This window comes from Dendrobates tinctorius, unplaced genomic scaffold, assembly GCF_039654945.1.
Source record: "Dendrobates tinctorius isolate UK_male_01 unplaced genomic scaffold, ASM3965494v1 ptg000116l, whole genome shotgun sequence".
NCBI lineage: Eukaryota > Metazoa > Chordata > Amphibia > Anura > Dendrobatidae > Dendrobates > Dendrobates tinctorius.
Window position 1 is genome coordinate 10,827,299 of NW_027361784.1, and position 12,511 is coordinate 10,839,809.

Sequence of the window (12,511 nt, forward strand, 5' to 3'; positions counted from 1 at the left end):
ACTGATGTGTGTGCGTATATGTAGGCAACGAGATATGGGCACAAGACACCTAATATGTATATGCTATGTACTATATTTTTCAGACTATAAGACGCACTTTTTAACTCCCAAAATGTGGAGGAAAATGGGGGGGGTGCATCTTATAGTCTGGATGTACAGGCTTTGGCAGTGGTGGGGAGGTGGGGGAGCTGTTTCAGCGGAGCAGCGGGTCACAGAGGCTGGAGTCAGTGGCAGCGGCCAACTCCTGTGCCCGCTGTTAAAGAAAAATGAATATTCCCTTCATTAAATGCCCATGGGTGTGGAGGGCAGTGAATATTAATTTCTTTTTGGCATCATGGTATGATTGGCCCCATCACGTTCCTGGTATGCATTGCCCCATCCTTATCCTGGTATGATTGGCCCCATCCCATTCCTGGTGTGCATGGCCCCTTCGGTATTCTGGTGTGCATGGCCCCTTCGGTATTCTGGTGTGCATGGCCCCTTCGGTATTCTGGTGTGCATGGCCCCCTTCAGAAAAGATTAAAAAAAAAAACATCACACTTACCTTCCTCGCAGCGTCATGCTCCTTTATGTAGCAGGGACGTCATGCGCTGCTCACAAGCAGAGCACAGCTGCCGGAATAGTCACCGGGATTGTTCATCGCAGAGAGCAATGAGTATTCGTTGCTCTTCAGTAACGCGCAGTGTCAGCGGGAGCCTTCCTGCTGCTGCCGGCAGTCACTTGTGCAGATACTTAAGAGAAATGAATATTCTGACTATTCATCTTAAGTATCTGCACAAGTGACTGCCGGCAGCAGCAGGAAGGCTCCCGCTGACACTGCGCGTTACTGAAGAGCAACGAATACTCATTGCTCTCTGCGATGAACAATCCCGGTGACTATTCCGGCAGCTGTGCTCTGCTTGTGAGCAGCGCATGACGTCCCTGCTACATAAAGGAGCGTGACGCTGCGAGGAAGGTAAGTGTGATGATTTTTTTTTTTTATCTTTTCTGATGGGGGGGCCACTCATACCAGGTTAAGGATGGGACCCTGCAATACCAGGATAGGGATTGAGGGGACCATATTTACCAGGATAGAGGATATTAAGTACAGAAGTGACCACATTTTTTGCTTCAGATTTTATTTTTTCCTTATTTCCTCCTCTAAAACTTAGATCCGTCTTACAGTCCGAAAAATACGGTACATCTCCTCCTACTGGGCTTGTTTAGGAGCTTTAGAAACACTCATTACTTACTACTATGGGAAAACAGTTTTTTCTGCTTTTTGTTTTCTTATTGGGCTAAAAAACAAAAAAATGTAACCCCTTAATGATGCAGCCATTTTTTCTTTTTTTTTTTGCACTCCTACAAAGAGGGGGGGTTGTTTTGGATTCTTTTTGCACGCAATAAGTTGTAATTTTGAATGACACCATTTATTTTTGTCATACAATGTACTGACTGTCAGTAATGAAAAATCCAAGTGTGGTGAACTGGTGGTAGGGGAGTGGGGAGGGAACAAAAAACTCTTCAAATCCGCCACTTTTCTTTTGTATTTACTTCATAATGAACACCATAAAAATAAGTAAAAGAAAATCTGCTAAGGTCAGTATGATTATGGAGATGCCAAACGTCTGTATACAATGTATATGTATATATTTTGTGTGCCTTTTTTTTTGTTTGAGTTTTTTTCAGAGTGGGCTGTAGTTTTTAATGTCAGCATTTTGGGGTACAAAAAGCGTTTTTATTACGTTAGTTGATTTTTATTCTTTTTTTGATGTTTAATATATTTAAACAATTTTATAGATTTAATCCATTACTATTAGGTTTATGCTCAAAATGACGTCACCAGCCTTATCACAAGACTATCTGACAATCCAAAGTGACTGACATTCTTCCCTCCCTCCCGTTGTGCAGCCCCTGATGATCTGCCCACGTCAAAGAAAAAAAATTGCCATGTTCGACAGGAATCTTTTCCCTAATAGCATGCCTTCTCTTCCATTCTTCATCTAGATCATCTTTAGTCTCTCAACCGGCGGTAATGAACTTACCGCCGATCAGAGTCAGTGTTTTCCGTGCTGTCATGGCAGATGACAGCGTGGCAATCAATGGATTCTTGGGTCCCCCATTCATCTTATTGGGGTCTGGATACTGTTCTGGTACCCAAATCAAACTTTTTTTTTTTTTTTTTTTAAACTTCGCCAAACCCGAACATCCACGGGTTCGCCCATCACCACTAACAGCTGAATCTAATGGCGGTCACTGCTCCCTACTGATTCTCCTGGATCTCTTTAGCATTGACACTGGATCAGCAGCTCCTCCTCACTATGCTCCGCTCTATCGAGCTCAAGGACCCCGTTCTTTGTTCTCCTACCTTTCTGACCACTTGTTCAGTTTATAAATTGCCGGCTCCTCCTCCTCCTCTCCCCTCCTTCTCTTCTTATCAATGGGGTATCTCAGGGCTCAGTTCAGTTTTCAGTACCATTTTTATGCTGATGACACCCAATTATACTCCTCTTATCCTGACCCCCACCTGAATACAAAATACCAATGATTGTTGTTTGTCCGCTGTCTCTAACGTCATGTCTGCTCTGTATCTGAAACTGAATCTTTCCAAAACTGAACTCCTTGCTTTCTCTGTTGGTGGTTCTGCCATTGCTCCCCAGCATCGTGCCCGCTGTCTTGGGGTCATATTGGATCAGATCTTTCCTCTACTCCCTACATCTAATAATTCGCTGACGTCACCTGCACCTCAATAACATCCTTAAAATCCGCCCTTTTTTACCATCCTGAATGTGGGATCCAGGGTCATACTTTTGTCCCACTGCTACACTGATGCCTCTACAATACAGTATAAACTCTCACCCACAGCTCTCCACAGTGCTGCACCACCCTACATTTTTTTCATCATTTCTATCACCCTACACGTCTTATCCATTCTGCTAATAATCCAAGACTAGAATAATCCGAGCATCCCATTCCAGTCTGTAAGACTTTCCTTGTGCTGCACTAGTTTTCTGGAATGCACAACCCAGGACAATTTGATAAATTCAAGTATACACAGTTTTAAGGTGTTAAGTGTGCTCTAAAAACGCATCTCTTTAGACAGACCTTTCACCTCACTAATCTTAACTCTTCCCTGTTCTTCCTTCCTGCATTTTCTTCAGTATCTGTTCCCTCCTATTCTTCGCACTTGGTAACTGTATTTGTAGACCTAGTGGCTGGTTCATGCTGCATCTTTCAAAGCCCCTATTATAATATAATTATAATGGCTGGCCCTTACTATACAAGGTCTTTTTTTTTTTTTTTTTTTTTTTTTTAAATACCTTTTGTTTAATATCTTTCTATTTTTTTTTCGTATAATGAAGGGTTTTTCAGTTTCCCAGTATACTTTCTGTATCAGTTCCTCACCAATTTCATGATCTCTGTTTACTGTCATTTTGTAAGATCTTTCATTGTTTACAAATGAGAGGCCGGCCACGTGACGGATGCACAGGCGCGCTGCCGGCCACGTGACGGATGCACAGGCGCGCTGCCGGCCACGTGACGGATGCACAGGCGCGCTACTCATCACACAGCTCTAATGTTTTTAATGTAACAAACCGTGCACCTCTGTCCATTGCATGACCGGGACATAATTTCAGCCTCTGGAAAGTTTTGCTTACACTGCAAACATCACTTTTGCTTTTTTATGGATCCTTCCTCAATATGACATAATTGGCCTTAATTTTTTTTTTCTTACTAGTAGGCTATTCTGATGGAAAAGAACAAAGCCCTCTTATACATTATTATTATACATTTATATAGCGCCATTTATTCCATGGTGCTTTACATGTGAAAAGGGGAAATCAGTTGTATTTTTGTGGGTTTTTGTCTGTTTTCACCAGTAGACTTTCCTGTCAAATTCATCAAAATGGTGCACGATGTTTGCATTTGTCTCAAATTGAAAATGGCATTTTTCCTTCCCCCCCCCCCCCTGTTTGCTGATTTTTACTCCTTTTTTGTAGTGAAATGTCGCACATTTGTCTTCAATTACAAAAAGAAAACCTTTTGTATTGTACTGTCTACTGAGCATTGCGTAAAAACTTTTGCGACAGTCACAAATGACGAATCAGCAGATAATATCCAGCTAATGAAAGCCGCGTCTACCGTGTACAGACAACCCAAAGATGAAATAGGCACAAAAGCTGATCTGAATCTGGTGGAAAAAAATAATGTAATAAGCATGACTCTCGCTAACTCTCGTGCGTCTCGTTTAGGTGGAGGAGTGGAGTTCTTGGGACGATGAAGTCCCCACGAGCGTGAAGATTGAAGGCGGGAATGGAACTCTGGCCACACCAAATTCCGGGGAGCAAGAAGAACCCGACTACTTCAAGGACATGACGCCAACAATCAGGAAAACCCAGAAAGTCAGTTCACGCACCATAAAGTGGTATATTGACTGTGCTGCCGTCTGACCGCTGCTCTGCCGGGGTCTCGTGTAGCTTTGCTTGTTGAAACCAGTATGCAAATACTATGTTAGATGCTGCAAAATGAGCGTCCGGGCACCCCGACCACCAAATTATTTCTAAACCGGCAGATGTATAAGAACAGACACATCACATAATATCACACTGGAGATATGAGTTTAATATCTTACAGTCGGAGCACGCAGGGTTAAACGCAGCTTCTGTGATTCTACTAGCAAATGTAGTCAATATGGCATGGAACACAGTGGAATCTATAGGTATCGCGATGTGCATAGTCTGCGCTGGTAATTAAATGCTTAATCCGCCATTGGCCGTCTACCGAGTGCAATTTCCTTATCACAACAGCAGGTGGCGCCGTATACACAAAAGTCTGTTAGAGAGCAGCGTGCGGGCGGAAATAATGGCCGTGTGTTCGCCACGTTCTGGCTTCCGCCGCTACAGTTTTTGATCTCATCTTTCGCTTTTTCTGCAGATCATTGTCAAGAAGAGAGAACCAATCACTTATAATGTCCCAGATGGGAGCATAGGATTTTCAAGCCGACTGGCAGCCACACAGGATCTCCTCCCTTATGTACAATCGGTGAGTGTTGGATGAGACGGCTGAAGACCTGCACAACGCCGGTCTCCGATTATGTTCGTGTCAGGCGGGCTCGTTATTGTCTTTGTCACGGTGCGCCGTGGTTTTCATGGTAGCTATCACACCGGTCCCATGCGGCTAGTCTTTAGTCTTCTCCTGGGTATCCATCAAGCTGCGGTAACTTTGTAAATCGCATCCAGCACATCGTGTGATGGGGATAGTCGGCCCTCTTTGCCCTCCTTGATGTACGACCAAGCACACAGCAGCGAACGTGGAGCCATGGAGCACCCGGAGGGCCATTAATGTTAAGCCCCCGTCACACTCAGCGATGCTACAACGATACAACCTGGTAGATAGCTGCTGTGTCGCTATGTGGTCACTGGTGAGATGCCAAACAGTCAGATCTTCCCAACGACGCAGCAACGATACGGCGACCCGTAGCGACCTTTGTAACGATGTCGGCGGTATGCATGCCTATATGTGTCTTCGCTTCTGAGTCGCTAACGAGCTGTCAAACGTACCGATGCATGCTACCCAGCGGGACCTCAACGATCAAAAAAAAGTCCAGGTCATTCCGACACGACCAGCGGTCTCACAGCAGGGGCCAGGTCGCTGCTACCTGTCAAACGTAGCGAGATCGCTGCTGAGGTTGCTGTTGCGTCACAAAACTTAGTCTCGCTTAGTGTGACGGGGGCTTTAGGAAAAGAGGACCATCATTATTTGCAACTCATTCTTTTGGCCTATCCACAAGATAAACCATAAATGCCTGATGGACGGGGGCCGACCACCGGTGCTTCAAAGGAGTCTCTTGGCTGAAGGTGACCGCATAAACCAAGCTCAGATCTTTGTGGGCTATAGCCTTCTATAAAAAAAAAAAAAAGTCCCTTTTAGGGCTCTAGTCCCTGCTTCCATTCTGCAAATCTTGAAATGTAATCTAAACTGTTAATTATGTGCTCGGTGCACCCCGGGTGTGGCCAAGAGTCTCAGCGCATCGTTCTGCCCACTGGTTTTGCCTGTGCTGCCCCTCTTTTTCTTTGGTGATTGACAGCGCTGGCTTAACTGCAGTGAGCACTGTCTGCAGAGAAAGTTAAGGCAAGCCAGCGCTGTCAGCCATTAGTGAGAGGCGGAGATATGCAAAACTAGTGGGCAGAACAGGGCACTGAACCTCTTGGCCACACCCAGGGTGCACTGAGTACATAATTAGCATATTGGATTAATCTTCAGCTTCTACAGAACAGACAGCAATAAGAGCCCTAAAGGTGTGAATTTTCTGTGCTTAGTTTATGCTGTTGGGAATGTCCCATCAGAAAACTACCTTATGTTTTAAATTGCGGTTTTATGTAAAAAAAAAAAATTTTTTTTTTTTTTTTTGGTTTCACATATCATATTTATTAATTTTCAGAAATCTTGCAATTTTAACCCAGGTCTCTAGGCCTGATCTAAATAAGTGTGACTGTCACACGAGAACACAAAAAAATAAATTTTACATTAAAACCTGATTTAAACAGGTGACTTTGTGATGACGCGTCTGCCATAGACCGCAGCGATGAGACCTCTGCATTCTCCGAGGGGAGATAATGTACAGCCAGTAGAAGGGTGCACATGCCCTGGCCAATGATCACGGGGCTTTCCTTACCCTCACATCACACACAGCGCAGTTCACAATGTGCTTTTACCCTCCTATAAATATATTTTTAGGCAGAATTGGGCGACTTAGAAACGTGGCAAGAAAATTCCAATGCTTGGGAGGCAGAGGAAGACGCGGCCTGGCAGGCGGAAGAAGTTCTACGGTAATAACTCATTGTTAATATCGGTCATGCACTCGGCCTATAAGAATTGTAGAGATGTATTTTTATATATCATTTATAAGATGTAAATGTAATTTGGATTCATCTTGTAATTTGGTTAATTACCTTATTTTTGCTTCTTTAATGCTGAAGAGAGATGCCGAAGTGTTCATAGATCTGTGCTCCAGATATCCCAGCTCATGTAGGTGAGGGGAGCAGGCTGCACAGTTCTCGCTCTCCCTGTATATAGCAGCCATAGTGAGAGGAGTGCAGGAGCTGGGGCTGCACAGTGCTCGCTCTCCCTGTATATAGCAGCCATAGTGAGAGGAGTGCAGGAGCTGGGGCTGCACAGTGCTCGCTCTCCCTTTATATAGCAGCCATAGTGAGAGGAGTGCAGGAGCTGGGGCTGCACAGTGCTCTCCCTGTATATAGCAGCCATAGTGAGGGAGTGCAGGAGCTGGGGCTGCACAGTGCTCGCTCTCCCTGTATATAGCAGCCATAGTGAGAGGAGTGCAGGAGCTGGGGCTGCACAGTGCTCGCTCTCCCTGTATATAGCAGCCATAGTGAGAGGAGTGCAGGAGCTGGGGCTGCACAGTGCTCGCTCTCCCTGTATATAGCAGCCATAGTGAGAGGAGTGCAGGAGCTGGGGCTGCACAGTGCTCTCCCTGTATATAGCAGCCATAGTGAGAGGAGTGCAGGAGCTGGGGCTGCACAGTTCTCGCTCTCCCTGCATATAGCGGCCATAGTGAGAGGAGGGCAGGAGCTTGGGCTGTACAGTGCTCTCCCTGTATATAGCAGCCATAGTGAGAGGAGTGCAGGAGCTGGGGCTGCACAGTGCTCGCTCTCCCTGTATATAGCAGTCATAGTGAGAGGAGTGCAGGAGCTGGGGCTGCACAGTTCTCGCTCTCCCTGTATATAGCAGTCATAGTGAGAGGAGGGCTGGAGCTGCACAGTTCTCGCTCTCCCTGTATATAGCAGCCATAGTGAGAGGAGAGCTGGGGCTGCACAGTGCTCCCTCTCCCTGTATATAGCAGCCCATAGTGAGAGGAGTGCAGGAGCTGGGGCTGCACAGTTCTCGCTCTCCCTGTATATAGCAGTCATAGTGAGAGGAGTGCAGGAGCTGGGGATGCACAGTTCTCGCTCTCCCTGTATATAGCAGTCATAGTGAGAGGAGGGCTGGAGCTGCACAGTTCTCGCTCTCCCTGTATATAGCAGCCATAGTGAGAGGAGAGCTGGGGCTGCACAGTGCTCCCTCTCCCTGTATATAGCAGCCCATAGTGAGAGGAGTGCAGGAGCTGGGGCTGCACAGTTCTCGCTCTCCCTGTATATAGCAGTCATAGTGAGAGGAGTGCAGGAGCTGGGGCTGCACAGTTCTCGCTCTCCCTGTATATAGCAGTCATAGTGAGAGGAGTGCAGGAGCTGGGGCTGCATAGTGCTCGCTCTCCCTGTATATAGCAGTCATAGTGAGAGGAGTGCAGGAGCTGGGGCTGCATAGTGCTCGCTCTCCCTGTATATAGCAGCCATAGTGAGAGGAGTGCAGGAGCTGGGGCTGCACAGTTCTCGCTCTCCCTGTATATAGCAGCCATAGTGAGGAGTGCAGGAGCTGGGGCTGCACAGTGCTCCCTCTCCCTGTATATATTTATCAAATCCATTACAAACAAATGGAAAGAAAATGGTACCACAACAAACCTCCCAAGAAAGGGCCACCCACCAAAACGGAGGGCATTAATCAGAGAGGCAGCACAGAGACCAAAGATAATCCTGAAGTAGCTGCAAAACTCCCAAGCAGAGACGAGTATGTGTCCATATGACCACAATAAGCCATACACTCCATAGAGGTGGCCTTTATGGAACAGTGGGCAGAAACAAGCCTTAGAAAAATTATAAGGCTTGTTTTGAGTTTTCCAAATTACATGTGGGATACTCCCCAAATGTATGGAGGGAGGTGCTGTGGTCAGTTGAGTCAAATTGAAGTTTTTGACTACCAAGGAAACTCTGGTGCCAAAGCAACACAGCTCATCAACCCAAGAACACCATTCCTGCAGTAAAACATGATGGTGGCAGCATTATACTGTGATGTTTTTTCAGCAGCAGGGACAGAGAAAATGGTTCAAAATACAGGGATATTTTTGAGCACAACCCGTTTGTCAGTGATTTGAGACAATGTCCCAAAGCATTCTGCAAAGGAACACTCACGTGGGTTAAAGGTAAATGTTTTGGAGTGACCTAGTCAAAGCCCAGACCTTAATCCAATTGAGAATCTGGGGGTCTGACTGGAAAACTGCTGTTTACTAGAGGAAACTATCTAACAAAGGAGCTGGAGCAAATTTGCCTTGAGGAATTAACCACTTTACCCCCAAGGGTGGTTTGCATGTTAAGCCTCCGCTCACACATAGTGATCTCGCTAGCGAGTCGCAAGTTTTGTGACGCAACAGCGATCTCACCAGCGAGATCGCTGTGTGACACTTCTCAGCGACCGGCCCCCCCTGCCGGTTATCGCTGATCGTCCTGGAATGGCCATGACACTTTTTTTGATCGCTGGCCAGCACGCATCACTGCGTGTGACAGGCGGGAGACAAGCGATCAGCGCTTAGAAACCCGACGTGTGCCTTAGTTACCAGCGCGCTGATGCAGGGAGCTGGTAACCAAGGTACACATCGGGTTTCTAAGTGCCGTGCACCGCTTAGAAACCCGATGTGTACCTTGGTTACCAGCTGCCTGCACCAGCGCGCTGGTAACTAAGCGACGTGCGTCGCTTGTTACCCTCCTGTCGCTGGTGCTGATCGCTGGTGAAGCTGCCTGTTCCTGACAAGGTCATATCGTTGTCGGGATCGCTGGTGCGTCGCTATGTGTGACGGGGCCCTTAATGACGGGCCAATTTTTACACTTCTAACCACTGTCCCTTTATGAGGTTGTAGGGGTGGCGAGGGAAGGCAAAATTAGGTGATGCTGCTGATAGGTGGGAAGATGTGCTAATCCAACCGAACTGGGGGGGTGACCCACTTCTTAGCGCAAACAGACTGGAGACTGAGACATTACTGTAGTTCAACAGGTCTGGTTTTATTCACCAACTTTGCCGACGTCCACACTTTAATACAGGACTGTTCACTTTTCCTCCTCACACAGACCCGGGTACCTTAGATGCATCTGTGCCACTGATGTGGCGTCCTCTGCGGTTCTCTTCACTGTGGCTGCCCTAGGCACTTCCACCAAAGCGCTTCCCCGTTCAAAGTACACCGGTACCTATTCCGCTCAGACTGTCTCCGTCTGATGCTCCTGTGTTCCTGGGTCACCCCCCCCGTGACCGTCTCTACTGTCTGGCGCTCTCTGAGGGCTCTCCACTCAGCAGCAAACCCTCCTTTCTAGTGAGCTCTCCTGGCTGATTGACTTTCTGGAAGCTTCTCCCAGCCTTTTATCCTACCAGCCTAGGTAGCTCCACCCACTGTCACCTGACAGTCACCTTTGACCAATAAGAGTGACCTTGACCTGTGGCAGTTATGTAACATTCTCTTCTGTGCTCCCCACTGCCCTCTAATGGTCACTCTCAGTACGGCAACCTTTTCTCTTCTCAGTGCCTGCCAGGTCAACCTCCCCACAAGGTAATAACTCTGGAACGCTTCCATGGATCCCGGTGATTCTGTCATTGTTTTCTCGTGACGTATTGTACTTCATGATAGTGGTGAAATTTCCTTGCTATGACTTGCATTTATTTGTGAAAAAAGGGAAATTTGGTAAAAATTCTGAAAATTTTGCAATTTTTTTAAAATTTGAACTTTAAGTAACATTTCCCACATGTTTACTTTACATCAGCACAATTTTTGCACCAAAATTTTTTTTCCGTTAGGAAGTTAAAAGGGGTTAAAACCTAAACGGCGATTTCTAATTTTTACAACATCATTTTTTTTTTTTTTTTTTAGGGACCACATCACATTTGAAGTCTCTTTGAGGGGTCTGTGTGATAGAAAATACCCAAAAGTGACACCATTCTAAAAACTGCACCCCTCAAAGTACTCAAACCACATTCAAGAATTTTATTAACACTTCTGGTGCTTCACAGGAATTTTTGGAATTTAAAAAAAAAAAAAATGAACATTTAACATTTTTTCACAAAAATTACTTCAGATCCAAATTTTTCTATTTTACCAAGGGTAACAGGAGAAAGTAAACCCTAAACGTTGTGCAATTTGTCCTGAGTACGCTGATACCCCATATATGCAGGTAAACCACTGGGCGCATGGCAGAGCTGGGAAGGGAAGGAGCGCCGTTTGACTTTTTCAACGCAAAATTGGCTGGAATTGAGATCGGACGCCATGTCTCGTTTCGAGACCCCTGATGGGCCTAAACAGTGGAAAACCCCCCGCAAGTGACACCATTTTGGAAGCTAGACCCCCCCCCCCCCCCCCAAGGAACTTATCTAGATGTATGGTGACCACTTTGAACCCCCAAGTTCTTCACAGTTTATAACGTAGAGCCGTTAAATAAAAAGAAATCATATTTTTTCCACACAAATCTTTTTGCCCCAATATTTTTTTTAACAAGAGAAATTGGACCCCAAAAGTTGTTGTGCAATTTCTCTTTTGAGTATGCTGATACCCCATATGTGGGGGAATAATACTTTTGAGGCACAATAACATGCTCAGCAGGGAAGAGGGGCCATATTGGAGTTCAGATTTTGCTGGAATAGTTTGAGGGTGCCATGTCAAATTGGGAACTACAGAAACCCCCCCCCCCCATATGTGAACTGATTTTACAAACTACACTTCCCAATGAATGCATATAGGGGTGCAGTGATCATATTGACACCACATGTGCCTCACAGAATTTTATTCCACTGAGCGGTGAAGAAAGAATAAATTACATTTTTACAAGTAAAATGTTGTTTTAGCCCCAAGTTTTTAATTTTTCTAAGGACTAATAGGAAATTTTTTTACAACAAATTGCACAGAATTAAAAAACACAAGTTAAAAAAATCTCTATCATAATAAAATATGGAAATACAAACACTGAGCAGCAGTTCCTACAAAAACACCGCCATATCTATTTTCTCATTTAACCCTAAAGGTGCTGTGGCATTCGTTCGTAGAATCCACTTAGATTCTCTTTGTAAGATAGAGGTTTTTTTTAACTTGTGTTTTTTAATTCTGTGTTTGATTTGTTTGTTCACATGTTTCACTCCATTGGGGGGAGTATAAGTTTGAAATTAGGAGGTGTGTCCACATGTGTGTGTGCTTCTAAATTTCCACCTGCCTGCATTCCAGCCTCAGGACCCGTTGAAGCGCAAGTGCGTGAAACGACCGTTGTCCTCTCTCTGTACGTTCCTCCCGTGCCAATGCCTTTTAATCAATAAAGAATTTTCACGACAGAACGGTGATCCCACGCCACTTTTTTTTACATTTATTTAATTTTAAATAAGCAGCTTGTGGACCCTTCTATTCTTGATAACCAACCTTGCTGAAGATGACAGCTGAGGGTTGCAGCCCCCAGCTGTGAGTTTTGCCTGGCTGGTTATAGAAAATAGAAGGGAAACCCACGCTGTTGTGTTTAGTTTTTTTTTTTTTTTTTTCTTCATTTATTTATAGCACAGGCGGCGGCTAAATACTCCTATCAGCCGCTCCTGCTGTCACTGTTATTAGCAGCAACAGGGGTAGGCTGATGGGAGTAATAGTCCCATCAGCTGCTGCCTGCTGTCTCTTATATTACTTAAA

General features: G+C 45.5%; 1 protein-coding gene across 1 annotated transcript in view; it reads left to right on the top strand.

The window, feature by feature from the left end:
- Positions 1 to 12,511, top strand: part of EBAG9 (estrogen receptor binding site associated antigen 9) — a 46,596-nt gene that overhangs the window by 15,306 nt on the left and 18,779 nt on the right. The window contains exons 5-7 of the mRNA XM_073590196.1: positions 4,233 to 4,382; positions 4,915 to 5,022; positions 6,718 to 6,809. Coding sequence (XP_073446297.1) covers positions 4,233 to 4,382; positions 4,915 to 5,022; positions 6,718 to 6,809 — 350 coding nt within the window. The remainder of the gene's footprint in view (positions 1 to 4,232; positions 4,383 to 4,914; positions 5,023 to 6,717; positions 6,810 to 12,511) is intronic.